Below are 18,127 nucleotides of genomic sequence, written 5' to 3'. Positions count from 1 at the left end.
CCAACTGAGGTCAGGACTCCAGAGTGATAGTTGCTGTCCATACACGTAGTATGAGACAGTCCCTAAGTTATACTACAAATGGACAAGACCAACAAAGGGTGGGAGAAAGCAAGTATCATTATCCCCATTGTATAGATGGGGAGCTGAGGAATAGTGAGGTTAAAGTGACTTGCCCCATTTCATATAGGGAAACTGTGGCAGAGCCAGGAATCTCCTGAGTCCCAGTCCAGTGCCTTAACCATAAGACCATCCCCTTCAATTCCATTGTACCGCCTGAGAGACTGGAGCATTCTGATGTAGTATCACTCTGCACACAGGATGACCCAAGAGTTAGCCTGGGTGTTCCCCCAACCCCTTCAATCTACACAGAACATGTCACCCGGGCTTGAGGGTGCTTTAACATCAGGCTAGCAGGCATGGCTGAGATTATAGGCTACATCTTGGGTTTTACTTCAACCCAGGCTGGCAACCTCCCTACTTTACAGTGAGAACTCAGGCTGATCCAGCCCAGGTGCTTAGTCTGTCAAGCCTATCCCTGCTACACTTGTACAGCATTGGAACAGAGACATGCCATCCAAGAAATCCATTTCCTGTGCTGCAGTTGGCCAGAAGCTGATATACCTGCCTTCTGGTGTGGTGTGATGTCAGTAAGACCCGCACGAGCATTACCGTAGGAAGGACAGATGAGACAATACTCTGCAAATGAGCTCATAGAGTGGCCCACTTCAATGCACCACCAAAAACCACAGGATATCTTGCTAGAAATCCGACCTGACACATGGGCCAGCACAGAACCATTGTGGATGCTGCCACACGGGTCTGGCTCGGGTAGATGTTTGTAGCGGGGACGCTCCATTCACGCTAAACTACCCCAGGCTAACTCTGCAGTGAATACTTTTTCATAGACAGCACCTTTCATCCTGCTCATTTGACTTATTATGGTAGCCGCCTGGAGGATGCTTTTCATCAGAATGGAGCTGTCAGCCAAGAGCGTGCGCTGTCTGATTGCTGTGCGCGGGACCGTGGCTTGTAGTACAACAGAGATGGAATGGTTTCCAATTTGCCCAGTCCTGGTTTAAAACGTTAGAAGCGGTTTGTGGTTTTGCAAAACAAACATTTGCAGAACGGCCTCTGCATTAGTAGGGCTGCGCTCTCCAGACAGTAACATTCAGTTTAATGAAGTCAGATTTTCACTCTGTCCAGCCCTCATGCTGTGCATCATCCTCTAAAAATCCTAACCCGCTGAGTAGTGAACATCCCCTGTGTGGCATGAAGGGATGTGATCAGGGAATAGGAATGCTCCTGTAAATTAGCAGGTGTTTTGTTAGCATGTTCTGAGCCTCTCTCATGGGGTTTGAATAACAGATGTGTTAGCAATAGAGTTTTGAATAGTTCTAACTGCTGAGGTTCTGATCAGGAAACCCCTGTTTTGATCATGCTTGTTAGGGCTGTGGTCTCAGGGTGCATCTACATTGCAAAGGACCATCCATGGCACTGCATCTCAGAGCCTGGGTCAGTTGGCTCAGGCTCACGGGGCTTGGGCTGCAGGGCTAAAAGTGAAGGTGTAGACATTTGGGCTCAGGCTGGAGCCAGGGCTCTGAGACCCTCTCCACAAACTGGGTTTCAGAATCTGGGCTCCAGCCCACACCTGAACATCTACACTGCTATTTTTAGCTCCACCCTGCAAGCTCTAGTCAATTGACCCGGGCTCTAAGATTCAGCACCGCAGGTTTATTTTTGCACCGTAAATATACTGTAAAGGAGCTTGGCATTCAAATCCCACTGAAAGATTAACTCAGGTCCCTTCTGAAAAGCCTACTCTAAATCCAGATCCGTATATTGGGGAACTTCCCATATCAACACACGCCCAGGAACAAAAACCCTGATTCTCTGCTGCCTCACACCTGGAGGAGTTCTTTGCACTCGTGCAAATTAAGTGTGAAACATAATTGAACCGGCAGCATTGTGCAGCCACTCCGCCCCGGTGCATGTGACTAGATGAGTTGAAAGAGGCAGGTTTCTGTTTTGCAACGACAGAGTGGGCTCTTCTTCTGGAGGTGTTTTAATGGCAAAGTGGGGGAGTTGGGCTGTATTCAACCCTCACTGGCAGTCCCCTAAACTGCAACGCTCCCTATAAGTGCTAGACTTAGAGATGTGTGGGGTGCTGCAGCACCTCCTGGCTTGAAGTGGTTCCCATCATTTACAGTTTGGTTAGATGGCTCTCAGCCCCCACTGTACAAACTGTTCCAGCGCCCCTAACACTCCCTGACCACAGAAGTAACCATGAAGCACTTTCAGAAGTCTACACACAACTCATTTCTTTGGCTCAGACTTCCCTCAATAATTTCTCCACCAAAGGTGCATGGTCACAAGCCCACAACACACACTTGCATGTGCACAACACACACGCCCAACATACGCACATGTCTGCACATAGACATAGGATGTGCCTGCTCACCATGTGCACAGATGGAAGCAAGCAGACAAACAAAACAAATCAAGCTGGAAAGGAAGAGAGAGAGAGAGTCATTGTTATTTTTACTTGTAAATGGGAACCGCTTAGATGGTAGTGGGGGCCATATAAATAGATAGGTGGACAGAGCAACTGAGCAGCTCTGAAGAGGTATGAAGGTCTTTAACTTTGCAGACTTTAACCTCTTGGAACAGCCTGCTGTGGCCTTGGCCAGTGTACTAGACTGGGCTTCAGTAGATCTAGGTTCAGTCCCTGGTTCTGCTCCTCAGTGACCTGGAGTAAGTCACTTCACCCCACTGTGCCTCAGTTTCCCCATTTGTAAAATAGGGATAACAATACTGACCTCCTTTCTAAAAAGCACTAGACGAGATGTAGATTTTATGATTACTATTGCATAAAGAGCAAGAACATTCATGCCAACAGGAAATGACTTTTGAAATGTGACTGATGATTCAGAGGGCCTGAGTCCTAGGTCACTCACAGCAGCTTTACTTTGTTGACGTCAGTGCACTTATTCCCCATTTATGCTGATGAGGAGAGAGGACAATCACACCCAGAAAGTCAAATGGCTACCACAAGCAGGGACCAGTAAAACAGAGTTGCACTGTATTTTTACGGTATTGGCCATGCACATAATGACAATACAATCTGACCTGCGATGCTCAGAGTGTGATGCACAGCTATTTATGTGCCCAGATGACTGTCCCACAGATGAAAATGAAAGGAGCAGTGATACTTTTCCTCTTTAGGAAATGTTCTCCCCGGATCGGTATTCGACATTGCTGTATCTCCTAGAGATACCCATCAGGATCAGGGCCCCTTTATGCCAGGAACCTCTCTACCGCACAATAAAAGACAGCACTGGCCCTGAAGAGTTCGCAATCTCATTGGCCTTTCAGATATGTTATGTGTTGTGTGAGCTGTTCAAAAGGCAGATGGCACCTTTGGAAGTATCAGCCAGTGTAAATAGTTTAAAAAACAGTGGCTCTTAACCATTCCCAAGTCTGATTTGTCTTGTGTACCCTCCAAGTTTCACTTCACTTAAAAACTACTTGCTTACACAATCAGACCTAAAAGTACAAAAGTGTCACAGCCACACTATTACTGAAAAAAAGTCTGACTTTCTCATTTTTATCATATAATTATAAAATAAATCAATTGGAATATAAATATTATACTTACATTTGAGTGTATGGTATATAGAGAGATAGAAACAAGTCGTCTGTATGAAATTTTAGTTTGTATTGACTTCACTTGTGCTTTTATGTAGACTGTTGTAAAACTAGGCAAATATCTAGATGACTTGATGTATCCCCGGGAAGACCTCTGCATATCTCCAGGGGTATGTGTACCTCTGGCTGAGAACCACTGCTTTAAAACACATTTTGAAAGTTCCCCCATCACTGCTGTGTCTTTTTTTTTTTTGGAACGAGTCTAAATGAAACAGTCCCATATAGATGCTAATTATTGTCTTCTCTCATTTGTGAGACAGTAACTCCCACGCAGGAAAAAGGAAGCATATTTTGACAGATACTGCAGCCACTTCCTTTAAAAGCCTCTAGCCCGTTGGCTTTACACAGGCAGAGGGGACAGATAGCTGCTTCTGATTGCCTCAGAGCAATTGATTTCAGGTTTTACTTAACTCTGTCTGAAGAGACCCACTTTCCATGCTACGGTGGGCTTTCCCCTAATGGGACAGCTTTGAAAATCTCTACCTGGGAGCTCCTTTGAATCCCATGTCCCTCTGTCAGTATATGTCTGTCTTCCTCTTTCCAGCTCGTTCCAGGAGCGTGATGACGGGTGATCCCATGGCAGCTTGCAACTGGGCAGCCTCTCCCAACCTGCTGGAGCGGCCCCTGAAGATAGGCTGGCTGAAGAAGCAGCGCTCCATCGTCAAGAACTGGCAGCAGCGGTACTTTGTACTGAGGGGCCAGCAGTTGTGTTACTACAAGGATGAGGAAGATGCCAAGCCCCAGGTACAGTGAGCCAGCACTTTGTATCCTAGGTCTAGGAAGGGTCCTGAAGGTAGGCATAGGGGAGATGTTTTTTGGCAGGGACGATGTAGCACAGAGGTAAGCCCCTGAATATTCTGCTCCCTGCCGTACTGATATTACTATTTATTATTACTTGTCTTTCCATCGCACTGAGGAGTCCCACTCAGGGACCAAGACTCCATTGTATTAGGCACTGTACAAACACAGAAGGGGTCCCTGCCCCAAGCTGCTTACAAGCTACATATAAGAGTTTGGATATGGATAAGTGGTGGATACAGACAGACCAATGGTAACAATGAGACAATATTGGTCAGTGTAACAGGCAGTGGTCTCAGCACGCCGGTGTGCTAACCGCTGACAAGTGTTTTCTAGGCCTTGTGGCAAAGGAGAGCTTTAAGGAGGGTTCGGAAAGAGGCGAACGAGTTCATTTTGCAGCTGTTTAAGGGAAGCTTATCCCAAGTGTGAGGGGCAGGATGCGAGAAAGCACGAAGCTGCTTGTTTGAAAATGTAAGAAGTAGATGATAGAGGCTGGCACAGTGGGCTGATCTGAGGTGAGAGTCGACATTTTTGATAGTGACTGAGAGATGATAGGAAGGATGATGGTGGGCCATGAAGGGCCTGGAAGTGAAGACAAGCAGCTTGTGTTTGAGGTGAGAAAGAAGAGGGAGGCAACAATGGCTGATGTCCATGCAACAGACTAGGAGAATGATCTTTGCAGCAGTATTCTGAATGGATAGGAGAGAGTAGGGTGGCCAGACATCCCGATTTTATAGGGACAGTCCTGATTTTTGGGTCTTTTTCTTATACAGCCTCCTATTCCATCACCTCCCCAAGTCCTCATTTTTCACACTTGCTGTCTGGTCACCCTAGGAGAGAGGCAAGTTTGCATTTGTCAAGGCCAGTGAGAAGGATGGTGCAGTGATGGAGATGCAGCATGATGAGAGCTTGAATTAGAGTCTTAGTGGGGTGGATGGATAGGAAAGGCCGTGTCTTAGAGACGTGTTGTGGAAAGAATTGGCAAGATTTAGACATAGCCTGCCAGTGAGGTTCTAGAGAGAGGTTGGAGTCGAAGCTGATGCCCAGGTTACGGTCCTGAGTAACTGGTAGGATGGCGGTGTTGTTCACAGTGATTGAGAAAGGAGATGGGGAAGATTAAGAATAGTTTTAGCCATGTTGCACTTGAGCTGACAACTAGAGATCCGGGAAGAGAAAGCCTCTCTAATGTTGGGTTCCAGGTCCTGTCTTGGGGTTGTTCCGCTCCAGGGTTTAAGTTTAGGCCAAGCCTTGATGTAGAACTCTGTTTTCTCTGGTTATGAAATGGGGAGTGGGGGGAGGACCTTAGCAGATGTGCAGTGAGGCAGAATGAATTATGCAGCTTTGTAGGGAATGTATGGGGCCCATTTACAGAGCTTCCAGAGCTACTGGCACCCTGGGGTGGCCAGCACCACAACTGTGAGCCTGGTCATCCAAGAGAGCTGGAGGGAATAAGGTGAAGAAGGAAAGGGCAAAAAATAGAGCTTACAAAAAACTCAGGGCAAAATGTAGTCTGAATTTTGCAGAGCAGGGACGACCCTTTGGGAAGGGGATCCTTTGTGATAACACCATGTAATCTGGTGCATTCCAAGGCCAGGGTATTTGCTCTTCAGAAATATATTCTTTAGTAGATCTGATTTATACTGATTTCTGTGGGCCCCAGCTCCCTAAGGGTTTATTGCCATAGTCACAAAATAGGAGGGGAGCTCAGAAGGCCTTTATTCATGCCCTGCCACTTATCTTTCATCCCTTTCTGCCTCCTCACCCCCATGCCTCCCTGCCACATCATTTGCAACACAGCTGAATGCACAAGAGGTGTTAACAGCAGCTAACATTTCAAACAACCTTTACAAAGCCATGGCCATGGTTGGACAGCTCACAATTCACTTGCATGGCCGCATGTGGGGGTGGGGAGATTTCCTGCTGGTCCATTTAGGCTCAGATCCCTTGACTTCAAAGGTTTCATCTGCTACTGCTGCTGGTATATAGGGGAACAGCTCCAGTGACTTAGATGGAATTTCACCCACAGCTGCAGGATCTTTCTTTTAAAGGAGCTGCCTGACTCTTCCAAGTTGGGTCTCTGAACCTGCTTAAATCTCCTCTGAATGACACAAAAATAGAACATCACAAACTCCCAGGGTAGTAATGCAGGTACATGGCCCTGCCTCCTTCTATAGCTCCATGTGTCCTTGAGAGAAGGAAGATTAATAACGTAGAACAGTGGTGCCCAAGCTTATTACACAGGAGGGCCTAAGCACAATCTCAAGTGGACCAAACATTGTGAATCTTATTAAAATATGAATAGTCACCTATAATGATTTATATTTTAAAGTTCAGCTTGTTTTGTGTGTATTTAGATAGGTTGTTTCTATGTACAGTATTGTCTATTTACACACTTGCATAAACTAAACTGATGTAAACATAATAATAAACCTCTAATGAACTGGCCATTAGTATAGTGTGTTGAAGCAGGCCACAGGTCTTATGAAATGCTATGATGGGCCATGTATGTAGAGTGGCCTCCCTGATGGAGAGGACCAGCCTCTCTCTGCATGGTACCCTGTCTTCCATCCCAATGGCTACACAAGGTGTTTTTATCAGTCAGCTTTTAACATCCAAACTGCCTTTAACTCAGCTGCTGTCTCCAAAACATAAGCATAATCCCTGGTTTAATATGTTACACATCCCCATGATAATGGCTGATCCACATACAAGTAGAGCTGGTAAAAGAGATATATATATTTTATATTTTGTGGAGGAAATTTAAAAATGTTTTTTTCTCTTTTCCATTTTGGAAAAAAATGTCCTGCAATTTTTCTTGTTGTTTTTTTAACTGACTTTTTTTTTGTTTCTGAAAACCATTTTTCACTCAACTAAAAACTAAGCATTTTTAGCCCAAACTGATTTTTTTCCATGGGTCCCCCCCCCCAAATCAAAGCAAAAAAAAACACTCTGCTTTTTTTTGTAGGAAATGTCAATGAAAATTACATAAAAAACCAAAAAATTGTGGAAAATGTAAAGCCATTTTTTTGTTGAAATTACTTTGATGACAAAATTCCTGTCAACTCTAGATATGAGTCTGCTACTGCTTCTAGCTAGAACATGGAGACTGGCAGAGCTATCCAGGGGATGTAGAGATACTACTCCCATTAATTTCAAAGGGAACTATGCATCCATATTTCTGTTGAGAACCTCAGCCTGCAGCGGTAGAAGTTCACTATTAATTATTATTACTATTGGTATTACTATAAACAGCCTGGTTCATTCTTTTAGCACTGCCAAGATGCTGGGTGTAATCCCCACATGTGGCCTGAGCAAAGTGGGCTACATAAACATGTAATTAGCTAAAGCCCTCTCTGTTGCCATCCATGGCACCACTTCTTACTCTCCTCTGCAGCCCTATTCTGAGACATTGCTTGTGCTGACTCATGCAGTTATGTCTGCCAGCCTGGGTCCACATCTCTTTTTAGGTTGGACATGTGATCTGATGACGTGGAAACAAGAGTCATAAGCCTGATGATCTTGGTGATAACTGCTGTGGCCTTTATTGTAATAGAATGTAATCTGCTCAGTCAGTTTGAAATTGGTGCATCCCTAATCCACAGTGAGAGAATCCAGGCTAAAGGAGATGTTCTTCAAACCTTCTCACCGTGTGGCCAGCCAAAGGGATATTCTTCTTAAATAACTGGCTAGATGGTGGTACTGCTGAGATGGATCTGAGGGATTACAGTGGATCACAAATTGAATGAGAGTCAACAATGTGGTGCAGTTGCAAAAAAAAAAAAAAGGCTAATGTTAATCTGGGATATATTAACAGGAGTGTTGTATGTAAGACACAGAAGGTAATTGGCACACTCTCCTAGGCATTGGCAAGACCTCAGCTGGAGTAATGTGTCCATTTCTAGGCACCATGCTTTAAAGAAGACGTGGACAAATTGGGGAGAGTCCAGAAGACAGCAACAAAAATGATGAAGGTTTAAATGTGACCTATGAGGAAAAGTTAAAAAAAACGGTGCCTGTTCAGTCTTGAGCAATAAAACTGAGGAGAGGACCTGTTAACAGTCTTCAAATATGTTTAGAGCTGTTACAAAGAGGGTGGTGATCAATTCTTTTCCATGTCCACCACAGGTAGGGCAAGTAGTAATGGGCTTCATCTGAAGAAAGGGAGGCTTAGGTTAGAAACTAGGGAAAACTTTCTAACTATGAGGGTAGTTAAGCTCTGGAACAGGCTTCTGAGGGAGGTTGTAGAATCCCCATCATTGGAGATTTTTTAAGAACATGTTTGACAAACACCTGTCAGAGATGGTCTAGGTTTACTCAGTCCTGCTACAGTGCAGGCAGCTGGACCTGATGACTTCTGGAGGTCCCTTCCAGCCCGAAATTGCTATGGTTCGATCCATCATTACCAACAAGATGCAAAGAGGAGAGTTATTTTTAAATGGCTGATTCAAGTCTATTGCTGTCTTTGTTTCTAGGGCTGCCTGTTTCTGCAGGGAAGCACTATCAAGGAGGCAGTCAGCAACCCAGAGGAAGCTGGGAAGTTTATCTTTGAAATCATCCCAGGTGAGCACAATGACACAATACAGAGATCTCCCGTCTCCTTCTTGTCTCACAAGGCTAGACATCTCATGCTTATGGCTTAATATGGTGCCCCACCTGTAGATCCACCAAGCATGGGGGAGACTCATTGGGAGAGCTGCTTGAAATTTTTTTGATGGAATGGTTTTCTGTGAGAAAATGCAGTTTTGCTGACATCTAGATGTTTTCTGGAAACAATCGATTGTGGCAAAAATTTTGATGGGAAAAGTGTCAAAATGAATGTTTTTGGCTCTCTCATCTAATTTCAATATCAAAACATGTCATAAGGTAAAATGTTTTATTTCAATGTTCTCATTTCATTTGACTTCCTGTTGAATTTTATATTGTCTGTATAATAAGATTCCAGGATTGTCACTCTGTGTGCATTACTCTGAAGCCTAGAATGTCTGTTGACTCAGTGTGAAATAATGGAAACTGCTACAAACATGGTCAAGAGGTCTTTTTGTTCAGAATATCAAGAGTTCAACCATCACTGGGATTCACAGTTTGTTACCCTCCAGTTTTAAGTTCTCAGCCATTTGATATTACAAACTACACCCATGCAATAGCATAGGCTTTCAGCTGCTAGCAGTCTAATATTTTATATTACATTATGGTTCAACATTATCAAAACAAAATGCTTCCAAATTTAAATTTTTCAGAATTTCCATTTTGTGAGAAATTTCATAATTTTCAATTTGTTTCTGATTCATAACAAAAACAAAATTTGAAATGTCAGGAAATGACAGAAATTCCATTTTCCAGCCAGCTCTACTCACTGGGAGTAGAACTCCAGTGTCCTGACAAGTGCCCAATTTGGGTCTAAATAAAAATGACTAATTTCAACTTGCCATTTGTGCTTCACTCAGTCTTAAACTGATAAAGAACTGCCACATTCCACTCCAGAGTTGGCTGCTTTTCACTGGTGGCTAAAGGATTTGTGTAAGTATATATGGGACCTGATTGTCCTCTTATTTATACCAGGGTAAACCAAGAGTATCTCCTCTACAGTCGCTGGAGAGACATTGTTGTGGGGGGGGGAAGAGAATCAGGCCCCAAATTTGTAAGTCACTCTGGAAAATACTTTGGGAGAAGTACCAGGTAAATGCACCAAGCAGAGCGTTGAGAGAAAACAGGATAACTATTCACTCCACTGCGATGTTCATTTTCTGTTAGTTTATTTCATTGGTGGAAAGCTTTAAAGATGGAGAGATAGTGTAAACAACACGTCTCCCTGAGACACCACCTCATTTTATAGCCAGATCGAGATGAATGGGATAATGGGTTTTTTGGGCCCATAGCACTTAGCTAAGAAATCAATAAGGGCATGTGTCTTTGTTCCACACCAAACTCCCTTTACGAGTAATTATTTTTGCAGGGGTCTCAGGAGACCAGAATCGAACAGGACAAGACTCCTATGTACTGATGGCCAACTCCCAATCCGAGATGGATGAGTGGGTTAAGTCGATCCGAAGAGTGGTGGGATCTCCATCAGGAGGTAAAGGGGAGCTGAAATGGCCCCGGAGGTGGCTTTTCAATAACATCTTATGCTTCTATAGCATAGATTAGGGGTATGGAATGGCTGCCATATGAGGAGAGATTAGTAAAACTGGGTCTTTTCAGCTTGGAAAAGAGACGACTAAGAGGGGACATGATAGAGTCTATAAAATCATGATTGGTGTGGAGAAAGTAAATAAGCGAGTGTTATTTACTCTGTCTCATAAACACAAGAACTAGGGATCACCAAATGAAATTAATAGACAGCAGGTTTAAAACGAACAAAAGGAAGTATTTTTTCCACACAGTCAGCTTCATGGAGGATAGATCCATCAATGGCTGTTAGCCAGGATGGGCAGGGATGGTGTCCCTAGTCTCTGTTTGCCAGAAGCTGGGAATGAATCACTTGATGATTACCAGTTCTGTGCATTCCTTTTGGGGCACCTGGGATTGGCCACTATCAGAAGATGGGATACTGGGCTAGATGGACCTTTGGTCTGACACAGTATGGCAATTCTTATGTTCTTAACTTTCACCCAAGGAAATCAAAGCACTTTACATATGCTAATTAAACCTTTCAACATAGCTGCCGTGTAGGTAAATTGTTGTAATGGGAACACGGAAGGGTTATGTGTTATTTATTTATATATTATTATTTATTTGTATTGTGCAATTGCTGAGGATCCCTACTCATGGATCAGGACCCCACTGCACCAGGCGCTGTACAAACAGAGGTAAAAGGTGGTCCCTGCCCCAAAGAATTTGCATTTTAAGTAAATAACAGCCCAAAAGTAAGTGGGGTGCTATGGACCTGATCCCTTGGAAAGAGACTCCCATTGACATCAGTAGGCATCCAGCCCTAGAACAACTTCTAGCCAGAGCAATCAGTGAGTCAGTGGAAGAGCCAAGAATAGAACTCATGAAATCCAGATATAGATTCCCTTGCTCTAACTTCTAGACCACACTGCGTCCCTTTGTCCCATAGCCATCTGGCCCATTCTCAGCAGAGTCACAAGGTATGTCTTTGTAACATGGGCATCCTGGTCATCTCCCCTCCCCCTGCTGGGTGCAGAAGAGAGCTATAGCATCTGGTTCCCCACAGCCCAGCACCTTGTGCAGCTATTTATGCCTGTGCAAAGGGGGAGGAGGGGGAGTGTTTTGTAAATTTGCCAGTGTTGTAGCTACACCCAGAGGCAATGGGAATATTGATCTCATCCATCTATCTTAAGGATTTCCAGGAGTGCCCATCACTGTGGTATCTGACCATGACAGTGCTTTATAATACTAACTAAACATTTAAAAAAAAAAAGTTAGTATTTTGCTCATGATCTTACAGCATTATTGACACTCCCCGCAAGTGACATTGTAACAGCCCCAGGGTAAAGCCTACAACAGAGGAACCTTCTGTGGTGGGCTCAAACTGACGGGCTTTGCAATCAAGAATGATTCATCTTCAGAATTAGTCGTATTTCATATAGGAGTGAACTGAGTATTTTATATAAAAATATAGGGGAGAGAGAGACACACACACACACAGCATGGGCCATGGTCCAATGGACAGAGCACTGGATTAAACATGGGTTGTGTTTATTACTGACCAGGACAATTCTCTCCTCCTCTGTTTCCTCATTCCTCTTTTTGTCCATCTTGTCTATTTAAGCCCTTAGCTCTTTGGGCAGGGACTGCCTTTCACTATGTGACTATACAGCTCATAGCACAACAGAGCCCTGAAGTCAGTTGGGGCCTTTCAGTGCTACTGTGATTCAAATAATAACTATATCCAGATGAAGACCTGATGTTAGTGGTTGGCATTGATTAGAGCATCTTTATTCTAGCCAAGCCGGTCACTCTGCTATAGTTTAGGTTAATGTTTAAAAGCCAGTTTTTCTAAGTGCTCTAAACCCCCCTCTGATCATTTGGAAAGTTGCAGTATCATCAGTGGTTCAAAGCTAGGGTCATTTGAGCAAGGGATTTCCAAGATCAGCCTCCCAAAAAGTCACATGATCGCAAATAAAGACTCCAGGCCTGATGCTCATTTACACTAAGGAATTGCACTGGCAGGGTAAAGCAGCCTTAAAGCGAGTGTAAAGAGGCCTCACTGTAAATAAGGCTCCAAGCCTCTTTTCAGTGATGTTGACCCATACCATGGTATAAATTAACTTGGAGGTTAATGGATTCCCAAACAGCAGGCTTGAGAATAGGACATAGACTATTTTGTACATCTGCATGCCTTAGGCTTGGGTTGCATTGCCCTTGAGAAATGCCCCCAGTGACTCATGTAGATAAGGCAGCTGTTTGTCAATTTGCTCCATGTTAAAAAGCGGAGAGGTTGTGCCGAGTGAAATGAAATCTTTCAAAATGCCTCTGAGCCCCTTTACCAGCCTGACACCCAAGAAGCATCTTTGAGCTGGCTGACGTGCTAACAGTGTGTCAGACGGAATGACTGATGTATAGAGCCATGTAGGTAGAGGGTTGATTTTTATGATCCTCCAGGGTGATAGCAGATAATGAGCTACTAAAAAAAAGGAGCCATTTATACTTTTACTGAGTACAATGACAGGTTTATGTTCATTATTTAAAAGCAAAAGGGAGTCTTGTGTCAATGAAAAAAAACACCACAAGGCAGGTGCTGACAAGTCTTGTGGTTCCAGACGGGAGTATTTATGAGCATAATGCTGATCTGCAAGAGATACTCAGGGATTATTTCAGCCTTCGGAACAGGAGGTGAACACATTACGGGGAAAAATATAATAGGAGGCCGTGGGACCCTTTGCCATTAGTATTCTGGAGCCACTTGCATCTGGGGCATCTCTTCTGTCATCATGCCTAAAGCCTTGAGGATGAAGAGCTGGGATGAGGGCTGCTGCATTCCAGCCTTAGGGATGGTTTTCTGCTGGGAGTTCAGGAGGAAAAAGCCTTTGCTCCGGAGGAAAGGTACTGGCCCCTTTTTAAAAATATAGCTGACTGGCAGAGGACACATTAGAGATTAGGCTAGGGAAAGTCTCCCAGCCCAAATTCAGCTGGAGCTGCATTACAAGGCTGTTTTTCTTTTGCCATCTTAGTTTTAAGACCTCTGTTTTACTAGTGATCTCTTGTCTCTGAATAAAAGAGTCAATGAGGTCCAGCAGGGGACTGGAAACCAAGAATCCCTGAGTTCTAGCCTGGGTCTGACGTTGACTCGATGTTAGCAGCTTGCTCAACATAGAAGGGCCCAGTTTTTAGAACTGCTGAGCCGTTGACTTCACCTGGGGTTAACTCATAGGCATCTCCATGATGTGTGACAGTGGCAGGGGGATTGAAGAGACAGATCCCCAAAGTAACCCATATAATTTGGCTCTTAATTCACAGGTACCTTCACTCTGCGTGTTTGTCAGTGGCACAGCTAATGAAGTGACATATCCTCAGCCCTCTGCATTTTTGCTATCCTATTGACATTTTTCATATTTACTTAGTCTCCCCCCAGCATTTTCCTTATATCTCCATCTTGTCTGTATTTCAGGCTCCTCATTTATAAAGCATTGACAATACTACTTAATCCAAGGGTGTTGTGGGGAAGGACTCCTTAACATTTGTTTGGCACTTTGAAGATGTAAAGTATTAACACTCTTTGCAGGAAAGGGTTTAACACAGGTTAATTTAATTCAGTGGAAGAAAATCTTCAGTGATTTCGCTTAGATTTTCTCCTGATGTATCTGCCAAACACTCAAGAGGAATGTTTGTAACAAATTGTTTTCCACTGGATATTTTAAGACAAAGATAAAGTAAACTTCTGCCTGGGGTACCCCAATCTCCATATCCCATGGCATATTAACATTACCAGCTGGTTGCTGTGCAGAGCTGAGGGATCTTCTAAACCAAGGATTCTCAAACTGGGGGGCGGGACCCCTGAGGGAGTCACAAGGTTATTACATGGGGGGCAGTCATGAGCTTTCAGGCTCCACCCCAAACACTGCTTTGCCTCCAGCATTTATAATGGTGTTAAATAGATAAAAAAGTGTTTTAATTTATAAGGAGGCGGTTGCACTCAGAGACTTGCTATGTGAAAGGGGTCACCAGTACAAAAAAGTTTGAGAACCACTGAAACATGAATAAATGATTTGAAACCATGGTCTCAAACCCTGAACTTTGGGGAAGTCCAGAGCTGAATTTTTCTGCTTATCTGAGGGCAGGGATTTACTTTAAGGGAGTTTCAGTAGAAGCTTGCAACAAGCAGGCAGACAGAGCATAAGCATCAAGACGACATCTCCATTGCACCCTTTGGTGTATTGCCTGAAACCTCTTGCAGTAGCCTCTGATTCTAGGCTAGATGGACCATAGTTCTAGTCTGGTCTGGTCTGGCAGTTTCTAAGTTTTGATGACATAGTGGGCCAGATTCTCAGCTGATGTAAATCAGCATAGCTCCATGAAAGTCAGTGGTGTTTGAGCTGAGGATCTGGCCCTTTATTTTCATCTAGCAAGCAAACCTCTGTTCAGCATTGAAAGAAGCTCCATACAATGACAGTATTACAACGGACAAGGGATAAATCCCACCGCTGCCTCTGGGCCTACCTCTATCCTTTATTAACAATACCTTTCTTCTATCTAGTGGTATTTGGCCAGCGCTTGGCTGAGACTGTGGCGTATGAACAGAAATTTGGGCAGCACCTGGTCCCCCTCTTGATGGAGACATGTGCAGAGTTCATACGTGAACACGGCATGAATGAGGAGGGCATCTTCCGACTGCCTGGCCAGGACAACCTGGTGAAACAGCTGAGGGACGCATTTGACGCTGGGGAAAGGCCATCTTTTGACCGGTAATGTTTATATTTCCTGATTCTATCCAGCTAAGCCCTTCGGGGTTCAGTCTGTCTATCTACTGCTTTTGTTAACTGCAGACTTGTGGAAGTCACTGGCCTGGTTGATCTCTGTGGAGAAACAGACAAGACCCTGCCCATTGTGCATGAAAGATCATTCCCCCAAATAGAAAAGAGGGTTCAAAAAAAGATGGGGTCAACTGAAAGTCAAAGCCTGGGCTGTGAGAGCAGGGTTTGGGGGATAACTGGGCACACTGGGCAGACAACAATGCTCATTGTTTAGGAAAAGAATCACAAGAAGTTACTGGGGGCCCTGTGGAGAAAGGCACTGGACTGACCAAAATCCAGGTCCCTTCTTTACCTACAGAACATGGTCAGCAAATAGCCACAGTGCAGATCTTTCCCACGAACTCTGCCTTGACAAAGTGCCCCAATCCTGCCTGGAGGAACCATCTCTAGGGTGTAGTTTAGTCCTCATGACCCATTCAGGCTTTGGCCCATCTGCTGAAACCACCAGTTACCGCTGACTGTAATGGGCGACTTGGGTGATGCGGACAAACGGCCACTAATGAGGGGTTTGACTGAGACCCACAAACTCACTCCACAAATGTCCCCGAATAGGCTGAAGATGATAGGAACATTCAGGCATGGCTGACCTTTCCTTTTAAATGTGGAAGGGCAGGTTAGCGAAGGATTCCAAGGAGGTGTTACCTATCAGCAATCACACACTGCTTTCAAAAGGAGACTATCACGTAATACTTGATCAAATTTTGGTTGTTGAGCTTTTTGTGGCAGGGGCTGGATGGTGTATAGTGGCCTCTGATGTGCAGGAGGTCAGACTAGATAGGATGGTCCCTTCTGGCTTTAATCTCTATGATTGTAATTTTTCAAATTGGGATTAATTTGGGATTAATCAAATTGGGTAAATGCAGAACTGAGGAACAGAATGTTGTAATGAGGAGGAGCCATTTTAATAATTCATTCTCCCACCTGCCAAGACACAGATAGGAAACAAAACCCTAAAGTGAGGGATACAGGGAAGCTGCCAGTGCTGGGAGTTGAATATGATATGCTATCAACTTCTTCAGCATTAATGGCATTTTCTCTCATCTGCCTTTGCAGTCAGCCATTAAAGGGATATGCTTGGGTGAGGTGGAAGTGAACTGGGGATTGTCATTAGGCTCAGTGGAGAAGATTGGTGTTGGTCCTGCTTTGAGCAAGGGGTTGGACTAGATAACTTCCTGAGGTCTCTTCCAACCCTGATATTCTATGATTTTGGGTGGGTCTTATTTCATTCATTCTAAATCTTTAAGGATCCTATTCCTCCCCTCCCCCCCAGTTGCTTTTCCCACTGATTCTTTCCTACTTTCAAGTATATCCCACTCTGGTTTTCTCTTTTCTATTGCATTGAACAAAGGCTGCTAGTCCTCACTTTCAAGGCCCTTCAGAGTCAGCCCTTTCCCTTCGTAGCATCTTTTGTTCATGGTTGACCTGTCGACCCTTGCCTCTGATCTGCCCAGGATGTTAGCATCCATTGGCAACTTGTTAAATTTTCTAACAAGCACCATGGTGCTTTCTCCGATGCTGCCCCACATGCCTGAGAGTTACTCCCTGTACACATCCATTTAACTACTTCATTATCTGCCTTCAAATCCCTTCTTAAAACTCTCCTTTGCCCTGGATGCCTATAAAAAAAACTTAACAGCTAGGCTGTTGATGTGCAGAGACCATTGCCTGCCATGCTGACCTATATTGTCTCACTGTTTCCTTGTATTCCCCCATCTGTTGTCTCTTGTCCTATATTTAGACTGTCAGCTCCTGGAGGCACAGACTGTCCTTTCATTTTGTGTGGGTACAGTACCTAGGACAATGTGGTCCTGGTCCATAACAAAGTCTCTGAGGCATTACACTACAGAAATCCAGATAATAATAATGAATGACAAGGAGTAACATTTGGTCCTGCCTCAGCATGGGGGGCTGGACTAAATCATCTCTTGAGGTCCCCTCCAGCCCTAGGATTTATTTTTTTTCCAAAATGGGGTAAATCCTTTTCATACCACTCTATATCCCTCCCCCCTAGCCTCCAAACCATGCTGTGTTTCCTAACACAAGGCTAACACAAAGTTCAGATTCAGGACATTCTGCCAACCAATGCAATCACCAATAAAGGGCTTCATTCTATACCTCAGCTCCCCTCCCTCCATGTATGTGCTATTGTAGAAGTTCTTGTAATAGCATAAACTGCTACCTTCCCTCTCTGCACTCTATAATACAGGCCTTGCAAAAAGAAAGGAGGGGAGTAAGGTTTCTGGGCTTCTCTTTATAAAGTTTCCTGATTTGACTCATTAGTTCCTAATTGAATCCCTTCCCTTTAGTGAGCTGTCCTGTCTCGTTATCTCTAACCCTTCTCACCTGCTTGGAGATGGGGTTAAACCCTTTGTGATTGCTTTTGATGAAGGATCGGGGTGCTCGGTGCCATATAAATAAGGGCCTGATTCTCCAGGCCCTGAGCCTGGTGTAGTTACCTATGGCAGTGCAAAATGCTGTTGACTCAGAACATGTGCCACAGGTGTAAGCACTCCTATGAAGTGCAGGGCACTGGAAGATCAGCCTGGCTCAGGGATTCTGGTCTTGGTCAGCTCCCAACCCACTCACGATACTGGAAATAAGGAGGTGCAGGGCATAGATGAACCTGTCTCCCCCACAGTCATGCCAGTGCTCTTTTCTCTACTGGCACTGGCCAGACCTGGGGTTATTTA

At 44.3% G+C, this 18,127-nt stretch overlaps 1 protein-coding gene across 1 annotated transcript in view; it reads left to right on the top strand.

Annotated features, from left to right (window-relative positions):
* The window catches only part of ARHGAP25 (Rho GTPase activating protein 25), a 44,836-nt gene that overhangs the window by 14,950 nt on the left and 11,759 nt on the right, over positions 1-18,127 (top strand). The window contains exons 2-5 of the mRNA XM_030551982.1: positions 4,250-4,449; positions 8,976-9,063; positions 10,457-10,576; positions 15,161-15,368. Of these exons, the coding sequence (XP_030407842.1) occupies positions 4,250-4,449; positions 8,976-9,063; positions 10,457-10,576; positions 15,161-15,368 (616 nt within the window). The remainder of the gene's footprint in view (positions 1-4,249; positions 4,450-8,975; positions 9,064-10,456; positions 10,577-15,160; positions 15,369-18,127) is intronic.

The sequence above is a fragment of the Gopherus evgoodei genome, chromosome 2 (genome assembly GCF_007399415.2).
Source record: "Gopherus evgoodei ecotype Sinaloan lineage chromosome 2, rGopEvg1_v1.p, whole genome shotgun sequence".
Lineage (NCBI taxonomy): Eukaryota > Metazoa > Chordata > Testudines > Testudinidae > Gopherus > Gopherus evgoodei.
The sequence above is the reverse complement of the archived record's forward strand: the minus strand, read 5'-3'. Positions and strand labels throughout refer to the sequence as shown.